The sequence below is a fragment of the Pelophylax lessonae genome (genome assembly GCF_965119305.1).
Source record: "Pelophylax lessonae genome assembly, chromosome: 5".
In the NCBI taxonomy this organism is placed as follows: domain Eukaryota; kingdom Metazoa; phylum Chordata; class Amphibia; order Anura; family Ranidae; genus Pelophylax; species Pelophylax lessonae.
In genome coordinates, this window is record NC_138772.1 from 175249581 (window position 1) to 175273962 (window position 24382).

The 24382-nt window shown below is 46.2% G+C and overlaps 1 protein-coding gene across 1 annotated transcript in view; it reads left to right on the top strand.

The window, feature by feature from the left end:
• The first annotated feature begins 252 nt into the window (after nt 1-252).
• LOC309556067 (prostatic acid phosphatase-like) overlaps nt 253-24382 on the top strand; it is a 163292-nt gene continuing 139162 nt past the window's right edge. Inside the window, exon 1 of the mRNA XM_082258379.1 lies at nt 253-434. Within this exon, the coding sequence (XP_082114505.1) occupies nt 306-434 (129 nt within the window). The 5' untranslated portion in view covers nt 253-305. The remainder of the gene's footprint in view (nt 435-24382) is intronic.

Here is a 24382-nt window from a genome sequence, read left to right on the forward strand (position 1 = left end):
TTAAGTTTCTATTATAAAGTAGTTTGTTGTATCCCCTGCACTGTAATATTGTTTATTTCACCACAAAGAAAAAATGAAAATGTTATAAAGTTAGACATTATCAAACAGCCTCAAAACAATATTTTTCTATATCCTTTCAGCCGAGCATTCTACAAGAGGGGACATGTTTAAACATTATGGTGATTTACATTCACTTTCATTTGGCAATAGAATGCTTTGCTCCACCCTGCCACTTTTTTTTTTTTTCATATGCAGTGAATTGTCTAAAGGTTGCCAGATGAACTTGCTCTACGAGACTGATAACAATGCCTTCCACCCTTCCAGCTGCAATACGCTCATCGTATTTTTTATTAAGTTGTTTTATTTTCCTGAATGTATGCTTTCCTCTACTGGGGCAGTCTGCTGCAGAAAAGAAACTTAAACTTGTGATTGTGGTGAGTGATCTGCATTACAGATGTTTTTAGAGGATGTTTCCTGTGTTATTCTACATTTACTACTTGTAGGTAACTTTCAGTACATAGCAAACTGCAGTTCTTATTGTTCAAGTTTCTACAAAGTCTGTTCATAGAGGCCTAATTACTCTTGTAAATGTTTCAGAATTTTCAGTTTTACGTACTCTAAGATGTGTTAATGTTTGAGATATGCATGCATTAGCGGTTTCCTGTTTTGCTCTTTTCGGATGCCTGAGACACATGTTGGAGGGTCTGTACTATTAATACGGTTTATAACATTCCTCTGTTTCCTGCTTTCTTGGCTGCTTTATTTTCCTGTGATCTAAGGGCTCGTTTACACCGGAATGCGGTGCAAAAAACCCCACGTTCTGTCTGTGTGTGTTTCTCACACCGTGCTCAAAACACACTGTGTGTGTGATCTGCTGTGGGTGTCAATATACTCCTATCATAATGTTAAAGTGCTACTAAACCTACAACCAGGGCTGGGAAAAGGGGTGGGCAGGAGGATCATTTGCCCTGGACGCATTGGTATATTGCAGGGATGGGGGGGCACCTTGACCCTAACCCTATGGGAAGGGGGGGGTGCAGTTTGGCATCCTTGCCCTGGGCGCTGGATGACCTTGTCCCGGCACTGCCCACTACAGTAAAATCAGTATGAATTTGCTGTAAAGCAGGCATGTCCAACCTGCGGCCCAGGAACCCCAGGCAATGCGGTCCACTGCCCCCTTACAATTTTTTTTTTTGCTGGGGAGGAAGTAAGTTGGGTCGGTGGCATGGCCACAGTGGCTTCCAACGGTAGGCAAAGGCTGCCTCGGAGGGGAGGGGGGAGACGAGCATGTGCAGTGTTTCTGACTCCTACCACCATGACCACTTCAAATCACTGAAGTGGTCATGGTGGTTAGAGTGTTCCTTTAATATCTCTCAGAAGAATTAAACCTCTGTATACTGATTCCATTTCATTTGATCATCCTCTAGTTGTGTTAAATTAGTGCAGGGGGTGCGCCGGTGCGGGAAGGGTGCGGCGGCATTTTATTACTTATATACCTTAACTATAGTATATATTTTATATACGGCCCGAAAAAATTTCTTTACACTCAATGTGGCCCAGAGAGGCCAAAAGGTTGGACACCCATGCTGTAAAGCATGCTTTTTATACTTACTGAGGAGCCTAAAGAGTTAATCCTTTGCATTGTGTAAAAAGGATGTTTGATCCTGTCTTCTCTGATCCTCCCCTTCTTCCACAGCCCCTAATCTATCTCCTGAGACACTCTGCACATGCTTAGTTTGGTGTGTATTGCTAGAGAATTTTTCTTTTCTTGGGAGGGTGCATGTGATCAGCACTGTGCAGACAGAGGATCAGGATCCTGCATCCTCATAGGACAGTCAAAGTAGAATGAAAACTCCTCCTACAAGCTTTAACCAGACACCGATAGAAGTCACAAGACTGCTATGTACTGCTGATGAGAAAAGGTATTTAGCAGTTTATATTTACCAAATAATTGCATTACCATGTTCTCTGTACTGTGGGAGACCAGATATAGTGAATGCAGGGTACTGGGTTTAGTAACTCTTTAGACTCCATTCACACCAGCGCGACTTGTCAGGCGACTTGTCAGCCTGACAAGTCGCGCTCCCTCGTGGTCCATTGACTGCTACAGGACCCGTTTCTAATAGGAGCGACACAAGTTGCTCCGACTTAGAAAAAGGGTCCTGTACTACTTTGGGGCGACCTCGGAGCGACTTGCATAGACTTCCATTATGTGAAGTCCGTGCAAGTCGCTCCGAAGTCGTGGTGCATGGGAATGCACAAGTCGCCCCACGAAGCAGTACAGAGTCGTGCCGCCCCAGTGTGAACCAAGCCTTAGGCGTGTAGATAAACGTAACATTGTTGGATACTTTAGACATACATTTTTTTTTAAAGGTGTAATTTTTCAACAAATGAAAAAATAAACACAAGTATAGAAAAAAGCATGTACAAATCCATTACACAATTCTCTTAAAATATTACTAAACCCACAACAGGAAAATAAGTGTGTATATGCAGTAAGGCATGCTTGTTATACTCACTGTGCAACCTAAGGGGTTAATCCTCTGCATTGTGTAAAAAGGCTTTGATCCTGTATGCACAGATCCTTCTTTTCTTCCACTGACTACAGAACATTTCCAGATAAGACAGAGTTACTGGAGTCAGGCTGCACATGCTCAGTTCAGTGTGTATTGCTAGAGAGTTTTTTTTTTTGAGAGAGTGCATGTGATCAGCACAGAGCCAATCACCACTGTCCAGACAGAGGGTCAGAGGTCCTGCATCCTGACAGGGCAATTGTGGGAAAATGAAAACTCCTCCTACAAGCTTTAACCATGCACTGACAGAAGTCACAAGACTGCTATATACTAATGATGAGAAAAGGTATTTAGCAGGTTAAATTTACTAAAATAAATGCATTTCCATGTTCTGTGTACTGTGGGAGACCAGATACAGTGAATGCAGGCTCCTGGGTTTAGTAACACTTTATAATTCCCATCGCACACGTTCCTGGATCAGGCTTGACACCCTCTTTGAACACAGGCTCGAAAGTAGCAGGTGCTGCAACAATATCCAGCTGGAAACTGGAACAATCATAGACCAACGTTCATATTAAAAATGCACTGCACAGAATCGCATGGTACTGCTATACCATGCAACCCTGTGTCGGCAAATACACTTGTGTTTGGGGTGTGTCGTTAGGAGTATATTGATCATATTCATATTTGCCAGCACACTATAGATCATCAATGTTGTACATGAAGCTATTCTTATTGACGAATTATCACTTTACAAAAAGAAAGGTTTCAGAGCCTCACAGGACCCCTTCATCAGATATGCGACATATGCCTGACAAAAGGGGTCCTGCGCGGCTCCAAAACTTTGCACCCTTCTTTTTGCTATGTGATCATTCTTTAATAAAAAAAAGCCTTTAGGCCTCTTTCACACAGGTGTACTGTTCAGATCCGTCTGTCCGTTTTTCTGGCGGATCTGAACAGTCGGTCCCCCCCATGCATCTCTATGGGGCATCGGATGTCAGCGGAGACATGTCCACTGACATCCATCCAGCAGATCAGATGAGAACGGACAGACAGTCCGTTCCCATCCAATTCCCCCATAGAGATGCATGGGGACCTGACAGCTCTGTCTCCGCACACAGCGTGGAGACACAGCTGTCATCCGCCTGCTCAGCGGGGGATTGGCGGATCGATCCCCCGCTGAGCAAAATGGAGTGTGTGAAAGGGACCTTAGGACAACATTGGTGATTCATGGTGTGCTGGCAAATTTGAATGTTGATCAATATATTCCTAACGACACCCCAAAAGCAGTGTGTTTGCCTGCACAGAGTCGCATGGTATCCATGCAAATATGTGCAGTGCGTTTTTAAAAAGTAGAACATACTCAACTTTTGATGGAATCCAGTGCGAATTAAAGCCATTTAAATGAATGGGTTGAAAATCACACCCCATCGAGTCACTTTCCTGTGCATTTTAGGTGTGAGCCAGCCCTAATAAATGCCATAGATGTCAGATAAGGGTCACCTGGCTATGGCTGGATCAAACCAAAGCTGGCCATACACTGATCCAAATTTTGGCAAGGTCAGCAGGGACCAGACAAAGTTCGATCAGTGTGTGGTCATTCCTGCTTGATAGAAGTCAATCGTTTGCTAGACTTCTGTCCAGGGGACATGCTGGGAAACTTTTATCAATCAGTGCCTATAGTCATTGATCAATGTATTCTGATAGATGTGGGTCCTGCTGTCAGAATACAATGCCTTGTCATGTGTGTGGGGGGGGGGGGGGGTATTCCTCCATTCATCTTGTTTGTGTGGATGGCAGAATCTGTTCGTTGTTTTCCTTCAGCCACTGGCCAGCTTTAGCCCCCGTTCACACTGGGGCGACCTGTGAGGCGACCTGGTCGCCTCACAGGTCGCCGCAGGTCGCCTCCCATAGGGAAGCTGCGGACCCGTTCTGATAGGAGCGACACAAGTCGCTCCGACTCAGAAAAAGGGTCCGGAGCTTCTTTGGGGCGACCAGGAGGCGACCGCCATAGACTTCAATGTTATGAAGTCCGTGGCGGCCGCTCCGAGGTCGCGGCGCGCTGCTCGCACCGCGACCTCGGAGGTCGCGGTCCGAAGTAGCGTCGCCCCAGTGTGAACGGGGGCTTAGATGCTCATCCAAATGGCTATTGATTTGCCGGTGATACTGCTGCCCCCAGGCAGTTACCATCCCCCATCCCTGCTCCCTCCTCTATACGAGCTGACATGCCTATAGACTGGTTGGACAACATTAGTGTACATGCAATGTGTGTGTGTTTATTTATCATTTGAAAAAAAAAATTGGTTTTGCACAATCTAAAAATTTTTATTTCAAGGTTCACTCCATTGAAAACTGATTTTTCAGACTTTAATAAATTCTCAAGTATAAAATCTGAAGTTTGGTTAACATTAGTTAAGTTTAGTTAGTAACATGAAGACAAACTTTGTTTTAGCTTTGGATAGAGTGGAGAGGAATTAGAGAGGAATTCTTATTGCTGTCTGTGCCCCTAATAAGGAAATTCCACGTTCTCTTTGTCCTGTTTGCCATTATCATCAAAAGTGAAAGTAAAATAAAATCCCAAATGGAAATTCCTTGCTCTCTTTGGCTCCATTCGCATATAGGCATTCTTGTACTTCTTTTGGGGCGACAGGCGTCCCGCGATTCTGCTTGCGCGATTTTACTGCGATTAGTCGGGCGACAATCTCGCCGCGTTTGGGGTGCCATTTCAAGTCACGGGAATCACATGGGCGTCCCTCGACTTGCAATGGTTCGGGATCACGGACAAAATCGCGGCAATTCTCCCTGCGATCCGAAACGCCTATATGTGAATGGAGCCATTATCATCAAAAGTGAAAGTAAAATAAAAAAAAAGTGAAAGCCAAATAAAATCCCAAATTTTGGGTTGTCCCCAGAACAGGAATAGAGGGGAAATCTTCCAATGTGGACACTACTTTTGGTGACAATCAGGGATTTTCTCACTTCTTGTTGTGGGTATGGGACAGGAATTAACCGGTGTTGTAAAATTTTGTCGGACCCGTGAAAAAATCGGACCTCGTCACTTCCGGTGACAGAGCATCACAAAACAGCGGATGGGAGTCGTCCACACGCATGCGCAGAAGACATTTTTCGAGGTTTGGCAAAATTATAACAGAGAGCGGACAGCTGATTGAGAGGAGGCGGGGCTGAGGTGCGACGGAGGACGGAGGACACATATGCAGAGCTGGTGGAGGAGGCGGGACGGAGGTGCGGCCGTGTAATATATGCAGGACTTTAGCGACTCCTTATGTTTTATTATCTTTAGCAATTATCGTATTATTTATCCTTAGGATTTCATTACATTTAGTATTTCTTATTTTGTATTATATAAATAGTAAATGTAATGAAATCCTAAGGATAAATAATACGATAATTGCTAAAGATAATAAAACAAGGAGTCGCTAAAGTCCTGCATTTATTACACGGCCGCACCTCCGTCCCGCCTCCTCTATTCAGCTCTGCAGATGATGCGGCGGTGTCTTCCGTCCCACCTCAGCCCCGCCTCCTCTCATTCAGCTGCCCGCTATGTGTTATAAGTTTACCAAACCAAGATAATGTCTTATGCGCATGCGCACTTGAGACTCCTTTCACCGGAAGTGACGAGGTCCGATTTTTTCACGGGTCCGAGAAAATTTTAGAACACCGGCAATCACTCCGGTGGAACAGATGCCAAAAAAAAAAAAAAACATGAACAGGGGGTATAACTCTCCCGTACACTAAAACATATAAAATAAATGCTTTGAGTTCTACTTAAGTTCTTATTAAAATAAATTATATTTGAGAAATCAGACAACTTTTTTTCAAGATTCACTTTACTACACTACACAAAACTGTTTTTCTTTTTCTGTTTTTGGTAAATGCTGGAGCTCCTGAAACTCTCCTTTTCCCTCCTCACTTCCATTGGTTTGGAATTAACAGAGCACGTTAGTTGTGCCCAGCTTCATACTCCCCATAGTCCTCAGTACATCTTAGAAGCCAAGCAAGAGAAAATGGCTATGTTCCTACATACTGTGGGACTGTGGAGAACTAACGTGGGAAATGAGATCACATCAGCAAAAAAATAAAAAATAGAAAAAAAAGGAATTTGGAGACTGGAGAACAATAGAAGATACTTTTCGAGTTAACCACTTCTGGACTGGGCCTTTTTCTGACACATGTTTGTTTACAAGTTAAAATCAGTTTTTTTATTTTTTTTTGCTAGAAAAATACTTAGAACCTCCAAACATTATATATTTATTTTAGCAGAGAATAAAATGGAGATTATTGCAATATTTTTTATCACACCGTATTTGCACAACGGTTTTACAAACGCAATTTTTGTGGAAAAAATACACTTTTTTTAATTAAAAAATAAGAAAACAGTAAAGTTAGCCCAGTTTTTTTCTATAATGTGAAAGATAATGTTACGTGGAGTAAATAGATACCTAACATGTCATGCTTCAAAATTGCGCACGCTGGTGGAATGGCGACTAACAATGGTACTTAAAAATCCATAGGCGACATTTTAAAAATTTCTACAGGTTACCAGTTTAGAGTTACAGAGGAGTTCCAGGGCTCAAATTATTGCTCTCGCTCTAGCGATTGTGGCGATACCTCACATGTGTGATTTAAACACCGTTTACATATGTGGGCATGACTTAAGTTTGTGTTCGCTTCTGCGCGTGAGCTAACGGGGACGGGGCTCTTTTTTTTTTTTTTTTTTTCTATTTATTTTATCTTTTATTTTTTATTTTTACACTGTCCTTTAAAAAAAAATAAATGTGATCACTTTTATTACTATTACAAGAAATGTAAACATCCCTTGTAATAGAAATAAAGATGACAGGACCTCTTTAATGTGAGATCTGGGGTCAAAAAGGCCTCAGATCTCACATCTACACTAAAAAAGAAAAAAAAAAGTCATTTTTTTTCATGATGAAAAAAATGGACTCTTTAAAACCGTTGCTAGGAAGCGACGTATGACATCGCTCCGGTCCTCCAAGACCATAGAGTCCAGTGAGGGCCATCTTGCCCTCACTCGACTTCATGCCTAAGAGGACGGCGGACCGGATCGTTTTTCCCGCTACCGACGGGTCCGGTAACCGGGGAAATTGACCGGGAAGCAGTAGGAGGGGGTAGGACCTCTCCTCCGCCCATAAAGGTGATCCCTTGGTGAATCTGCCACTGGGAGCACCCTAATGTTAAAGGGGACCGCCCGCTGTTTAAAAAAATACGGGGGTCATGGCAGCTATCTGCTGCCATAACCCCGGAATTTAACGTCAAAGTACTAACGTAAATACACGGCGGGCGGTTCGTAAGTGGTTAAAAATACATACTTGAATATTTTTTTTTTTTAAACCAGAGTTTAGTGTCACTTTAAGACGTCCTCATGGCCACTTGCCCTTTTCTGTCCACTCCTCCATGCAGAAAAGTCCTTATATTGTTTTTACAGAATGCAACATGTTCTGTGAATGGGGGGAGTATAGATTTAGTAACATTACCTACCTCTAATGAACCATATCCCACATCCTGCTGATTGCTTCTTACTGTAGAAATGTTACCTGCAATGATGACAAGTCCTCTTTACACTGCTGAACCTCCGGTCCTGTAGGGGTTAACTTCTTCTGCCTTTTCAGTACATTTTAAAAGTTCAGATGTCCACCTACACCTTTGTTTTCTCCCCTCCATTCAGAAAAGTCCTTATTATTTTCACAGAATACAACATGCTCTGTGAATGGGGAGAGTATCCTGTTATTCATCCGCCTCTCCTCCATTCACAAATCATGTTGCATGCTGTGAAAACAATACAAGTACATGTCTGGGTGGAGGAAAGGACAGTAAAGACGGATGGCCATCTGGACTTTTTAAATGTACTACAAAGGCAGAAGAAGTTAACCCCTGCAGCATCATTGTGAAGAGGACCTGTCATCATTGCAGGTAGAATTTCTACACCAAGGAGTAATCAGCAGGATGTGGAATATCGTTCATTGGAGACAGGTAATGTTACTGACTCTGTATCCCAGAAATAGAATGTAACTAACTAAACTCCTGCTTGAAATGAATTGGCAGCTTGCTAAAGCTTTTGCATGCTGTTGGAGAGTTGTGAGTTCCTGTGTTTGCTGCATACTTTCTCTACCCATTAAGAAGGAGTCCCATTCTCCTTATCAGATCTATTATTTATTTTATATCATAAAGAATGCAGCAGGAGGAGCTGGAACATGCAAAGCTGAGCACAAGCACCCAAACCTGTCAGGTAAGCAGCCCAGAACGGAGAATTACATCAGGGAGGTTTTATTATTGAACACATTTAAGAAGCCAGTGACTGACATGGCTGACAAAACATCCAACTTAAAGTGGTTGTAAACCCACTTTAAAGACTGTTACCTATAGGTAAGCCTACTGTATATTAAGGCTTACCTATAGGTGATATAAATATCTCCTAAACATGCACCGTTTAGGAGATATTTACATATGACGTCATTGGCGCACGCGCTCTGAAGGAACAGCCACCCGTGCCAATCAGATGGCTGGAGGACGCGAACCAGGGAGCAGGATGACTGACCATGTCGGCCGTCCTGTCGCTGAGCGGGCGGCACAGCGGGGGGGCTTCGTTTTAAGGTAAGTACCTCATAATGAGCTAGTATGCAATGCATACTAGCTCATTATGCCTTTGTCTTTACAGGTTTTTTTTTTCTCATTTTTTTGGCTGAGTTTACTTCCTCTTTAAAGAAGAAGTACAGCCAAAGCTCGCTTGGCTGTACTTCTCCTGTGTTTCCCAGAAGTGCTGTTCATTCTGCACTCCTGTGACTCACTTTCAGCAGACAGCGGGCTGAAATTCACTGTCGGCTGATGTCATAAAGCCAGTCCAGGATTGGGCAAGATCGCAACAATGAAGTTGGGATCCAACCACATGCTTGGACCGGCACCCGGCTCAGCCTCTCAGTGACCTGCTAAGAGCCTGAGCTGGCTGCTACCGTCCCCTCCACAGCCCAGCACTCCAGTGAGCATGGGGGGGGGCAGAGGCTCTCTGTTTAGGGAGCCCTGGAAACTGAGTGATCGGTGGTGTTTGATCGCTTAGTTCTCATTGTTAGAGGCGCCGGGGAACATGCAGCATCAGACTGATGCTGCATCCATCTAGGTAAGTATGATTCTGAAAAAAAAAAACATACTTGTCTTTTAAATATTCCTTTTGGGTGTGTTTATCCCATTGGCCTTTAACTGGATTACCCTTTAAAATGCCATTGTACAGGGACTGTAGCAATTTTTAGAAGCTGTTAATGCAAGGCCATAGGCTTTAAAAAAATCACTGTGTAATAAAGCCTGCTGCATCGGTGGATCCTGCTTATGGACACCAGCCTATGGCAAGTAATCAATATGTGCCCTGTACACCACTGATGTGCCTGAAGAGAGGAATAATAACTACAGTTCCAGTTTACTAAGCTGCATTCTGTATCTTTGGTGAATGTACTAAGAATCTTATATGCTAACAAGAGAACTGTTTACGACACTTTTGTAAATATAATTTTCCACTGCTGCTTATCCGGCAATTAAAGTTACTTCATTTACAATACCACACAGTGTGATTTCCTCTATAACACAACCACGCTAATTTCCCCACTTACATTTGTACTTCCCAAAGCCTGGACAAATAACTCTTAGATATGGCATCATCTTGGCATGCCTTGTTACTAGGATGTTGCTAAGACACTCCCAGCTAATTCAAACCCTTTTGCATGCATTCTTTCTCCTCTGTTGCAGTAGCTTTGAGCTCAGAGATATTCAGTGCCATCTGAAGAGCATTAAAGGGCCCCAGGCAATGCAGTGCACTGGGGCAATGCCTACACAATCACCCACGAGAATAAAAATGCAAATTATCGATAAGGCGATATTTATTGGTACAGCAGTGCCAGGCTAATGACAGCTTCCAAGTTCGGCAGCTGGGTCCAGTGAACACACACACACGGACAGGAGTCAGGCTCGACTGTCCTGTGTCTGCCTGTTCCCATGGAAGCAGACAGGCATTCCTGCAGTTGTGGGCTCCCTCTCTACGTCCTAAGGGGCCAGACTGAAATGCAGGGCCGACAGGCGCTTGCCACCTGCTAAGTTAGGCGGCGGGATGCACACAGGAATCAGGATTAATGCTTGGCTAGGGCTGGGTCGCTGGGCTAGTGGGGCCCCCGGACAACTGCCCAGGGTACTCATTCGGTAAGATGGCCCTGGAGATACAGTGATGGAGGAGATAGTGTACTACACATGTGCAGGGGTTTGATAGCTCTCTACTATGATGGTGGGGGTGAGTAGTAATGGCTGAAAGTGTTTTACAAAGTCCTAGAAACTAGGTAGAACAGGTTGATTTTTAGTTTATGTGGAGAATATGGAATGTTCTGTTCTCCTCTAAAAGAAGATAATGCCAGGCACCAACCATCACCAGTTATCAATTTCATCTAAGCTAGAAAAAAACCTGCTAGTGTCTAAAAGTTTAAACCCACTTTCTAGCTTTTAGGGAAATATTTCAAAGTTGCGTGCACTTAGGGGAGGACCTTTTGGCCTGAGATGTAAATTCAAACAAATGGCCCTTTTATGGTAGGAATAGATTTCTTTGGGTGTTATAAAGAAGTACGTTGCGAAGTGTGCCATGGTGCCACAGCAATTGGTGGGCACTGTGAAAGTTTGATATTTCTAAAGGACATGGCATATTGTGATATATATATATATTTTTAAATCTTCCAGCAAGATTCCTTAGTGACTTTCAGCATTCGGTCACATACGGTCTGTATAATAACAGGTGTCACCGACTGGGGGTTCTGCTGTAATTATTGTCTTCATGGTGACTCCACTCAGGGCCACCACCTAGAAGTCATCTGCCCTTCTTCATCCACCCAAGTCTACCCGTTTGTGCTCTTATTATAGTAGACTCATCCAGAGACTGCTGTATCTAATACTCCGGTATGATCAATTTAAAAATAAAAACTAGTGATCAGTGCAGACACACTTGTGACCAGAAAAAAAGGATATACAACTTACAATTTGCTGCAAGCTTGAACGCCTAGTCCTTTTTGGCTAGAATCCTGTGTGCAATGATGGCGGGATCCTCTTCCTAAAAAATCACCCAGATGTGTTCATATAACATGCAAAATTGCCCACTCACCTCCTTGTGTGACCTCACTGTTAGATTGAGGTACAAGCAGGGGCGTATTTACTGTGAGGCAAAAAAGGCGTATGCATTGGGTGGCATTTTTCCTGGGGGGGGTGGAGCCTTTACCATGATGATGTCTGCAGCTGCAGGCATCACGCCGCCTGTATCCTTTTTTTAGAGCCAGCGGTTGGCTCCCTTGTAATAGCAATCGGAGCACTTACTAGCCGCTCGATTGCTATTACAAGCAGCAAGAGGAGACATCTCCCACCACCATCCACAGCTCTCTCAGGCTCTCCTGTCCCACCGGGATCAGCTTTGATCGGCTGCTCGTAACAGCGATGGCATGATATTACTTTTGGTATACTCGAAAACCATTGGTGCCAGTTTTGAAAAATCTAAAGCATTCAAAAACACAGATCTTGGCATTTTTTAATGCTTTTAAGGACAGAGGAGCTATTTGGGGTCTTTTAGACCCCAGATCTCTCCATAAAGAGTTTCTATCTTATTGCTGTCACAAAGATGTTTACATTCTTAAAAAAAGAAATGAAAGCAACAATGTAAAAAAAAAAAAAAATAATTATTAAAACAATAAAATGAGACAGAAAAAAAAATCAAAGTGCCCTCATCCTTCCATGCTCGCACGCAAAGGCCAAAGCGCATGCCAGTCCAGCACCCACGCAAACAGCGATTGCCCCACACATTTGAGGTATCACCACGAATATCAGATCATGGGCAGTAACTCTAGCACCAGACCTCCTCTGTTAATCTGAAGTGTTAACCTGTAAAGGCTTTTAAAGTGTCATCCATGGATAGTAAACTTTACGTCAGTTTTTGCCATTGCACAGGCATGTGCAATTTTAAAGCTGCTAGGATGGGATTAATTTAGATGGTGGGGGGCGCCCGATTTTAGTCTTGCCTAGGGTAGCACAAAATCAAAATACACCACTGGATACAAAAGCAATTTATTGTGACTTGCCCTAGTATAAAAGACTCCCAATGGTTCACGTATCACCAATGATAAACATTGAATATCCCTAGGTGGGGAAATATATCAAACCACTCACATAGAGGCATATAGATACCACATAAGAGCCACATGCCTGGATACCCTGCCAGTCGTCCAGTATGTAAAGATGGCAAGCTCTTGTGCCCCACTCCCAGCCACGTGCTCAAGAGGGGCCGCTAACCTTCTCGTATGACCCCACTGAGGTAAAACATACAATTACCACATTCTCAAGAGTGGCCGCTCACCTTCTCTTATGGCCTCACTATTAGACTAAAGTAAAGCTGGCGTTTCAAGGAAACTTATGTTATATAATACAACTCTTCTCCACTCATGCTCTTTCCTCATGGTAAATAGTGGTCAATGTAAAGTATGAAAAGGAGGGCAGATAGTGCTCTCTGTATACTATAAACTGTAATAAAAATAGCTCAAACCACTCACATAAAACAACTGAGTACTGCGCATGAATCCATAAACTGAACTGCTAACCAGTCTGGCAGGAATAAAGACTTCATGTGACTCTCAATTCCTGTATGCGTTACGCCAAAATATGCATAGTCATCAATAGGCCTAATTTTAAATGTGACATACACACATCTGGGTGATTATTAGGAGGCGGATCCCGCCATCATTGCACATAGAATTTTATTCAAAAAGGACTATTTATGGACACTTATTTATTTTCAGTTTGTTGCGTTGCACCAATATTATTCTTTTATTTTGGTATGACAAATTTGACTCATTTGTGGCAGTGCAGTACTACTTTTCCATGTGGCAGAGAGGAAGGATTGGGCACAGCTAGACAAACTTAACCACTTAAGCCCCGGAAGATTTTACCCCCTTCCTGACCAGGGCCTATTTTGTGATTCGGCGCTGCGTGACTTTAACGGACAATTGCGCGGTCGTGCGACGCTGTACCTAAACTAATTTGATGTCCTTTTTTTCTCACAAACAGAGCTTTCGTTTGGTGGTATTTGATCACCTGTGCGATTTTTTGATCATGCGCTATAAACAAAAAAAGAGTGTCAATTTTGCAAAAAAAAACAATATTTTTCACATTTTTTTATATGAAATTCCCCAAAAAAATGTAAAAATCAAAATATTTTAACATTTTAGGCCAATTTGTTTTCTGCTACATATGTTTGGTAAAAAAAAAATCGCAAAAAGCGTATTTTGATTGGTTTGCGCAAAAGTTATTGCGTTTACTAAGGGAAAGATTTTTGTCATTTTTGTTGTTTTTCTTTTTAACGCGTAATGGCGGCGATCTGCGATTTTTTTTTTTGCGGGACTGGGACATTGCGGCGGACAGATCGGACCCTTGACTGACATTTTTGACACTTTTGGGGTTACCAGTGACATTACTACAGTAATCAGTGCTATACATATGCACTGTTACTGTAAAATGACACTGTCAGTGAAGGGGTTAACTTTTTTGAGAGGCAGGGGTTAAGTGTGTCCCTAGGGGCGTGATTCTAACTGTGATTGGCTGTGGCTTGAGCTGTAAGAACAGTGATCAACGGTCCTACATAGCAGAACCGTATGATCACTATTCTTACACAGGGGAGAATGACAGGCGGCTTGTTTACATTAGCCGCCTGCCTTTCTCCCGATGTAACGGACGATCGCGAGTGCCCTGCGGACATCGGGTCCGCCGGGCACACGCGCGGGGGGGTCCGTGACTGAGCGGGACCGTGCATCTGGCGGCGTGCCCTCGCTCCCCAGAGCCTCACAGGCTAGTGACTTACCGATACGTCACTTTGCCTGTGAGGGGCTGACCGCCGCAGTATATGTACTTGCGGCGGTCGGCAAGTGGTTAAGAACACTCAGACAGGGCATCCACCAGATTTCACAAGGTCACTTGTCACAAGGCTTTTATTCATTACTACATAGTATTGCACCATAGTAAATTTCATAATATGGAATTTTTTTTATTGCGTTATACAAGCTGTGTAAAAAAAAAAAATTCTCTGCACTACATAAACTCCTTTTCATTCATGCACAGTTCATTCTCCATGTGCATTTCAGATTCCTGACAATGAAGTGTTCAACTTTCCAGTGGGGTTAAAGAATTACTAAAATCTTTTTTTCCGTTGACCTATTGCTCAAGTGACCTGATCACTGTTCAAACTCTCACCCTGTGACCCAGTTAAATATTTCATTTGATGCCCCCGAAACATTCTGTTCTGTTCTACTTACACTGACAGCAACTTTCTTGTATGACTGATGATTTCAATTCTAGATGGCAGAATCCCATCCTGGCAGAATTATGCCTAGATCCACGTAGAAATACCTTTACTAACTGATGGCAGCTCTTCATTGAGCTAAATCACAATCAACCCACAAGGGCAGTGATTGCGAACCTTGGCACCCTAGATGTTTTGGAACTACATTTCTCATGATGCTCAACTACACTGCAGAGTGCATGAGCATCATGGGCAATGTAGTTCCAAAACATCTGGGGTGCCAAGGTTCGCAATCACTGCACTAGGGCATCCTTCTCTAGACCTGAACCCCCATACTGCTGCCCACTTACTGCAGTGTGTACCTCAGGCCTCATTCACATTGCATACCTAAGTATACACCTGTGTGAGGGTCATATTTTGCCTACACGGGATGCACAGATGTTCCCTGCATTTGCGTGCAGGCAGTCCCATTCATGTTAATTTGGGTGCAGCCAGTGCTGGGATAAGGTCACCTAAAGCCCAGGGTGAACATGCCAAACTGCGCCCCCCCACCCCAACAAATATGAGCATTATGTGTCAGCAAATATCCCCCACAAAAACACTGCGCAGTAATCTGCATGCTTGCCCCCTAACTATAAATTCCCACTCCTCCCAGTACAAATCTGCCCCTCTGCTGAAATCCCCTATCTTAGCACAAATCTTTTTCCTCCCTCCCCAAAAAAATTCACCCCTCCTAGCACATATTCTCTACCCCTAAAATGTCCCCTTCTAGTACACATCCCCCCCCCCCACTTAAAATCCCCCCCAGTACACACCTCTCCCCCCCTCCCAGCACAAATTGCCCCCAAATCCCCCCCCCCTTGCACAAATCTTCTTCCCCCATCCCCCTCCCAACATAAATCCCCCTAAAACACCACTCTTAACACCTCCCCCAAATGTCCCCTCCTAAAAGAATACTTACCCCATCCAGCCCCCCAAATTCCCTACTTCTAACACACACCCCCCAGCTCACATAATACAACAGAGCCCAGGGCAGGCACCCCTCCTGCCCACCCCTTGTCCCGGGGCCCTGGGTGCAGCTGCCGCACGGACACATACACTACTCCCAATTTGACATTCGTGTGGGTACAGGTCAACAAACTCACACTGTCTGCATTTGGTGACACACAGCCATCAAATTAGGAGCAGTGGCGGTGTCCACACATCCAATGTGTCCTAATTGATATGAATGGGACTGCCTACACAAGGATGTATGGAACAGCTCTACATCTTGTGCAGGCACAATGCGGCCCTTGTGACAAGAGATCTTGTAAAATCTGGTGGTTGCCCTGTCTGAGTGTTCTTGGGCTTGTGTATGCTTAACCACTTGCCGACCGCTGCAAGTACATATACTGCGGCGGTCAGCCCCTCACAGGCAAAGTGACGTACCGGTATGTCACTAGCCTGTGAGGCTCTGGGGAGCGAGCGCCTGCCGCCGGAGGCGCGCTCCCGCACAGTCACGGACTCCCCCGCGCATGTGACCGGCGGATCCGATGTCCGCCGGTCACTCGCGATCGTCGGGTGGAGAGGGAGAAAGGCAGGCGGCTGATGTAAACAAGCCACCTGTCATTCTCCCCTGTGTAGGAATAGTGATCAAACGGTTCTACTATGTAGGACCGTTGATCACTGTTCCTACAGCTCAAGCCACAGCCAATCACAGCTAGAATCACGCCCCTAGGGACACACACCACCCCTCCCTCTCAAAAAAAAGTTAACCCCTTCACTACCAGTGTCATTTTACAGTAACAGTGCATTTGTATAGCACTGATTACTGTAGAAATGTCACTGGTAACCCCAAAAGTGTCAAAAATGTCAGGCAAGGGTCCGATCTGTCCGCCGCAATGTCGCAGTACCGCAAAAAAAATCGCAGATCGCCGCCATTACGCGTTAAAAAAAAAACAACAAAAATGACAAAAATCTTTCCCTTTGTTAGTAAACGCGATAAATTTTGCGCAAACCAATCAAAATACGCTCTTTGCGATTTTTTTTACCAAACATATGTAGCATAAAACAAATTGGCCGAAAATGTTAAAAAATTTTGATTTTTACATTTTTTTGGGGGGGAATTTCATATAAAAAAATGTGAAAAATATTGTTATTGTTGCAAAATTGACGCTCTTTTTTTGTTTATAGCGCATGATCAAAAAATCGGACAGGTGATCAAATACCACCAAAAGAAAGCTCTGTTTGTGGGAAAAAAAGGACGTCAAATTTGTTTAGGTTCAGCGTCGCACGACCACGCAATTGTCCGTTAAAGTCACGCAGTGCCGAATCGCAAAATACCCCCTGGTTAGGAAAGGGGTAAAATCTTCCGGGGCTTAAGTGGTTAACTACGCCCGTATGAACAAGGCCTCAACCTTGCACAGCGTGGGCATTCTCAAGTTTTCATGCCTCTGTGCAAGGGATAAGCATACATAGTTAGGTTAGGGCGACACAGTGGTGTAATGGTTAGCACTTTCACCTAGCAGCAAGAGGGTCGCTGGTTCGAATCCCAACCACGACACTACCTGCCTGGAGTTTGCATGTTCTCCCTGTGCCTGCGTGGGTTTCCTCCGCGTACTCCGGTTTCCTCCCACACTCCAAAGACATGCTGGTAGGTTAATTGGGTCCTGTATAAAATTGGCCCTACTATGTATGTGAGTTAGGGACCTTAGATTGTAAGCTCCTTGAGGGCAGGGACTGATGTGAAAGTGTAATGTATATGTAAAGCGCTGCGTAAATTAACAGCGCTATATAAGTACCTGAAATAAATAAATAAATAAATCAATAGGTTGAAAAAAGATACAAGTCCATCTAGCTCAACCAATAAAAAAAAAAACATACAATCCCATATACACAATTCTTTACACACAGTTGATCCAGAGGGAAGTGAAAAACCACTGCAAAGCAAATTGCTACAGCAGGGGAAAAAAATTCCTTCCTGATCCCCCGAGAGGTAATTGGATATTCCCTGGATCAACTTTAAGGCTCCGTTCACATCTAGGCGTTTTGGGGCGTTTTTGGGGCGTTTTTCTGCTCTAGGATCAGCTCTCAAAACGCCCAACAAGACAAATCCTATTCATTTCAATGGCCCCTGTTCACATCTGAGCGTTTTGACGCTGTATACAAAACGCCCAACGCTCAAAAAAGTACATGAGCTTCTTTTTGGGCAGATTACAGGCGTTTTCCATTGATCTCTATTCAATCTAAAAACGCCTGCACAAAAATCGCGGTAAAAATCACGGTAAAAAACGCCGCAAAAATCACGGTAAAATCGCGGTAAAAAACGCGCGAAAAACACTACGCTTAGGTGTGAATGTAGCCTAAAGTGTTAGTACCCAGTTATATTACACTGCCTGGCCCAAATAAAAAGTCACCACCAAAAAAAAAGGTCCCACACTAATATTTTGTTGGCTTTAAATGCAGCGCACATTCGCTGTGGCATTGTTTCGATAAACTTTTGCAACGTCACAAGATTTATTTCCATCCAGTGTTGCATTCATTTTTCAACAAGATCTTGTATTGATGATGGGAGAGTCGGACCAATGCCCAAAGCCTTCTCCAGCACATCCCAAAGATTCTCAATGGGGTTAGGTTCTGCACTCTGTGGTGGCCAATTCATGTGTGAAAATGATGTCTCATGCTCCCTGAACCACTCTTTCACAATTTGAGCCCGATGAATCCTGCCATTGTCCTCTTGGAATATGCCCGTGCCATCAGGGAAGAAAAAATCCATTGATGGAATAACCTGGTCATTCAGTATATTCAGGTAGTCAGCTGACCTCATTCTTTGGGCACATGCAGTCGTTACTGCATGCTTAGTTTAGTTAGTTGCTTAGTTAATTCCAGGTGGGGACTTTTTTTTTTGACCAGGCAGTGTATGTACACCTAGGAAAGAATCCAAGCTTTTTTTAAAGCAATCTACTGAGCTGGCCAGAACCACCTCTAGAGGGAGTCTATTCCGTATTTTCACAGCTCTTACTGTGAAGAAAACTTTCTGTATTTGGAGACGAAATCTCTTTTCCTCTAGACTTTAAAGAGTGCCCCTTGTTCTTTGTGATGACCTTAAAGTGAATTCCTCAACACCAAGTTCACTATATGGACCCCTTATGTATTTGTACATGTTTATCATATCCCCCCTTAATCTTCTCTTCTCAAGAGAGAATACATTTAGTTATTCTAACCTTTCCTCATAGCCAAGCTCCTCCATTGGTTGCCCTTCTCTGCACTTTCTCCAGTTCACCGATATCCTTTTTGTGAACTGGTGCTCAAAACTGAACTGCATGGGGGGGGGGCGTGGCTTGGACCCGATCTGATATGGCCGCCTGACTCTGAGCTCCTGCACTGAGGGGTCTGATTTTGCCTTATCTGAGCCCTTTCCCTGCGCCTACCACAGCCTGAGACATGGGGAGCAAAGCCAGGAGCTCTTCTGCCACCCGAGTGGGCACTCCGAGAGAAGTGGAGACTCAGCTCAGCCGCAATATCCCGGACATTTTCCGGACACAGCGGCCTTCTCCGTCCCCCTCATCCTCTCAATCCGCCCGCTCGCGCTCCCGCTCACCAAACAGGCAATCTGCAGAGCTGGGTGCCTCCTTGCCTATGTCCGCCCAGGATCCTCCGAGAGCTCCGACGGCCCCACCGACCCTCTCAATGGCGGACTTACAATTTGTTGCCGCGGATATTAAGGCTGCCATGGCGGCGGCTATAGCAGAGCTCCGCAGTGACTTCCAGGCCATGACAGTAAGAGTGGAGGAGGTAGAACAGGTCACTGCCCGCCATGACGCCTCCCTGGGTCATGTACATCAAGTTACTGAATCGCATGCCATACTCCTGAGGGACCTTAACAGACACGTCGAGGACCTGGACAATCGGGGTCGCCGGAGGAATCTGAGGGTGAGGGGAGTACCCGAAAGCATTGAGCATCAAAATTTACCTCAGACCATCACCTCCATATGCAATGATCTGCTTGGGAGGCCCCCCGAAGCGCCCGTGGTATTTGAGCGCATCCACAGAGCCCTGAGACCCCGTGGAAGAGAGAATGATCCGCCGAGAGACGTGGTGTGCTGCCTGGCCAACTTTCAGCTCAAGGAAGATGTTTTACGGAATGCCAGAATGCGGCAACACCTCACGTTTCAAGGCGCGGACATTAAACTGTACCAAGACCTCTCTGCCATAACATTGCAGAGAAGGAGAGAACTACGCCCTCTACTAGAAGAACTTAGATCCAGGGCGATCGTTTACCGCTGGAAGTTCCCCTTCGGATTGTCGGCCTCGTCACAAGGCCGATCGGCTTTGCTGAGAGTACCAGAAGACCTCGAGCACTTCTGTGCCACCCTGGGCATCCCACCGGTTAGTGTCCCCGACTGGTACAGTGAGTTCCGCGTTTCCCCGATGCACCGGGCGATCTCCATGGATGGTATCCAGATGGCTGACAACTTCGTTTTGGGCCGCCGCCGCTCCCACCCGCCTTCTTCACCACCGGGCAATAGCAGGGATGCTCCTCGCAACGGGAGCCCGACGGCCTCGCCCGTCCACCGAAGAGCGCGGCACACTCCGTAGCTGACTGCGCTCATCGCCTTCATCTAGTAGCACAGAGACCTTCTTTTTTCTTTTTTGGAATCTGCTCGTCGGCTGGTCATGACTTTTTTATTTTTTTTTTTTCTCCTCCTGCTGTCCTGTCATGAAGTCTCCCTTGCCTCCGTGATGTGTCCACGATCCCGGACTCCTCCGCACCACCGAGCTGCCTGATGCCTCAGCACTGATGCCTGCTGTAAACGATCCCGCGGGTCCTATTGACAATGCATCCAGTAACCGTGAGCTGCCTTTCCCTCACATACGGTACCTCCGAGCAGCCTGATCCTCCCACCCTCGTCACTGGAAAAGCCGGCAGCTATGCCTCTTCGCCCCCTCTACTCTGGACTCGAGTTCCTCATGATCGTTACCGGTATGTGCCTTGGTTCCCCCTCTCATTGTGCCTCGATTCTCCCCCCCCTCCCTCTTGCCTTCCCCATTGTCACCTGCTACCACTCCTTGATGCCCGAGACTGTCCGCCGATGGACCACTTCGGCCCTAGCTCTGGCCAGCACCTCGAGATACTGTTCCCGGCCCCCCCCCCCGACCCAGTGCGATACCCTCATGGTTATCCCCATGCTCATATGGACACGGACTACGTTTGTTCTCTTGGGGTACTGCTCACTACTATGCTTGGGGGAATATAAGGTCTGCGGCACTGTATTTGTAGAGCATTTTATTATTGTTCCCTTTCGCTCCCTTCCCCCCTCCCCCCTCTCTCCCTCTTCCCCCCCTCTTGCCCCCCCTCTTCCCCCGTCCTCCCCCTCTCCTCTTCCCCTCCCCTCCCCTTTCCCCTTACCCTCCCACATTCTCTCCTCCTCCAATTACTCCGCCCCTCCTCCTCCCCTCCTACCTTTCCCGGACTCCTCCGTGATTTTTTTTTTTTTACTGGTATTGCCCTTCTCCTGGACATTTTGCCCTTTGGATGAATGATGCCCTGCTTGCTGGTAGGGAGCGGAGCCTTAGCACTGATTTTGGGCTCCCCTTCCCCCTAGTTGACCAGGTCATTGTCACACTGCTGCCCGCGGGATATTCCTGCTCTACCTTGCCCTCCCCCCGGGCTGTTGCTCACGCTCCTGGGGGAGATGGGATGCTTCACGGGTGCCAGTGCCCCTGGTGACGATACTCATTGCTGTGGCAGTGGGCGCCCGCTCCCGCCGACGGCCTGCACCCCTGGATATGTATTCCTCGGCAACCCTCCAGCTGGTTTACATCCTTACGGGTGTGCGGGGGTGCTGGCCGCCGGTGGGTTCACGGCGTCCTGAATGGTGATGGCGGTGAATACAGCTTTGCCAGGCAGCACCACACCGGGACTTGAGCTGTGTGTTGTTTGACAGCTGCTGGAAGTTATTACTGTATTACTGATGTATTAATGCACTGTTGTTCCCCTGTTGCATTGGTTCCAACATGTTTCCTTTTTTTCGATTGTTTCTCTGTGCTGTGTTGATTGGTTATGCTCTCTGGTTCACGTCTACCTCCACTGTTAAGAAATGCTCTTCATGGGATGCATCCCACCAAAATGCTCTTCCTCTCTACTGCTCCTCCTTCCTACTCTCTCTGCCTCTCGCCCGACTACAACACTGACCGTCCGCACCCTACTTGACCCCCGGATATCTTGCTACCGCGCGCACCCCTCGCTTCGGACTTGCCCACTACCCTCCAGACTGCTACTGCCTAACCAATGGACCCCCGACACTTTGCCACGGTCACCCTCGCCCACACTCCTTGATACTCCTCGTATATCTCTCTGGCTCTCTCACTCGCTCTATGTCCCTGACTCTTCCTCAACTCTCCAATGCAGATCATTCTTGCTCCGGATCTCCCACTCTCCCTGTCGCGCTGGGCTCATTCAGAAGCTACTATTGACCCCTGCAGGTCCCTGGAGGTCTGGCCACCGTGTTGGTTGTCTCCTTCTACGCCCGCCAACGGTCGACGTTCCTTAACGGTCGTCCGACTTTCACCGACTTCCAGACCCCCCCACCCCCTCTGAGTTCCTCAGCTGGTCTGTTGGCCATCACGGTAAAGTAGTTCCCCTACCAATCTCCTCCCCTTCCTCTCCCCTTGCTGGTTCCCTCCCCCCCTCCTTTTTTTTTTTTTTTTTTTTTTTTTTTTTCTCTTTGCATCCTCCCCTTTGAGTGCGCTGAAAATGCCCGCATCCGCTCCCCAGCCGAGTGACCTCCGTCTTAAGGTTGTATCCTTGAACGCCCGCGGCTTGAACACGCCCCAAAAACGCTCAAAACTGCTCATGCACATGCACAGGCTCAGAGCGGATGTGGTGTTCCTGCAAGAGACGCACTTCCGCTCGGACGCCCTCCCAAAATGCACAAACAAGCACTTCACCCAAGCGTTTCACGCTGCGTCGGACTCCTCTAAATCTAAGGGTGTCTCTGTTCTCATCGCGAAATCTACCCCTATCTCCATTTCTGACTCTGTAGCGGATGCCCAGGGACGTTACTTGTTGCTTCGGGGTACACTCAAACATATTCAGCTCACCCTTGCGAATGTATACAGCCCTAATAAGTCTCAGGTCTCATTCTTTAGGTCGGTGATAAGTGAATTGACGCCCTTCCAGCAGGGCACCTTGATCCTCGGGGGAGACTTCAATGTCCCCCTGGAGCCGCTGCTTGACACCTCCTCGGGTTCCTCCTGCTTGCCATACAAGGCTTTAAAACAGATTAAGCTGTCTCTCCGGGACCTTCAGCTTCACGACTCCTGGCGGACGCTTCATCCTCGAGACAAGGACTACACTTATTTTTCCCCGCTCCACGCTAAATATTCAAGGATCGACTACCTCTTCTTGTCTCAACCGGCTCTCACATCCCTTACGGGGGCCTCTATTGAACCGTCAATACTCTCGGATCATCACCCCATCTCTCTCACCATGTCCTTCCCCTTAACTTTATCCAGAGACCGGGTATGGTCCCTTAACTCCTCCTTGTTGACGGACAAAGCAAGGTCAGCCGCTGTCCGTGAAACTTTAAAGGATTACTTCTCTATTAACGCGACTCTAGATACGTCGGCCCTCACTCAATGGGAAGCACACAAGTGTGTGGTCCGGGGAAAATTTATAGCGCTCTCGGCGGCTCTAAGAAAACAAAGAGAGGCCCTTATCTCTGAGCTGCTTTCGCGCATTCGCACTTTGGAAATTGCTCATAAACAGTCCCTTGCCCAAGACACCTTAACTGCTCTCACCTCCGCTCGTGAACAACTCACAGAGGAGCTTGATAGGAAGACCAGGCGTGGTTTCCTCCTTTCGCAGAAGCTTTTCTATGAACATGCCAATAAGAGCGGCCGTCTCCTTGCTACGGCTCTTCGGCAGAAGAAGGCGAAGACCATAGTCCACTCTCTCCGTTCGTCTTCTGGTTCTCTGGTATCCAACAACCGGGACATTGCTGCAGAATTCGAGGCTTTCTACAGTAATCTGTATAATCTGGACCCTTCACGTCCCCACCCCTCCTCTAGCCCCTCCACGTCTCAGGCCATTTCCGACTTCCTCGCGACTAACTTGCCCCAAAAGGCTTCCTCCGATTTTCGTTCTGCGCTGGACCTCCCCATCTCCAAACTTGAATGGGACTTGGCTCTTAAGCAGATGCAGCCTAACAAGAGCCCTGGCCCTGATGGCCTGCCTGTTTCCTATTACAAGTCCTTCCCTGACATCCTGGCTTCTCCATTTTTGTCGGCCTTCAATTCTGTCTCGACGGACAATCCCTTGTCTTCGCGGATGCTTGAGGCCCACATTGTTGTTATCCCTAAAGAAGGGAAGGATCCGACCTCCCCTGCTAGCTACAGGCCGATTTCGCTCATCAATGTGGACGTCAAGCTGTTCGCGAAGATCCTGGCTAATAGACTTCTCCCTCTCCTCCCCAAAGGTATCCACAAGGACCAAGTTGGTTTTGTCCCGGGCCGCGAGGCCCGAGACAACACCATCAAAGCCATTAACCTG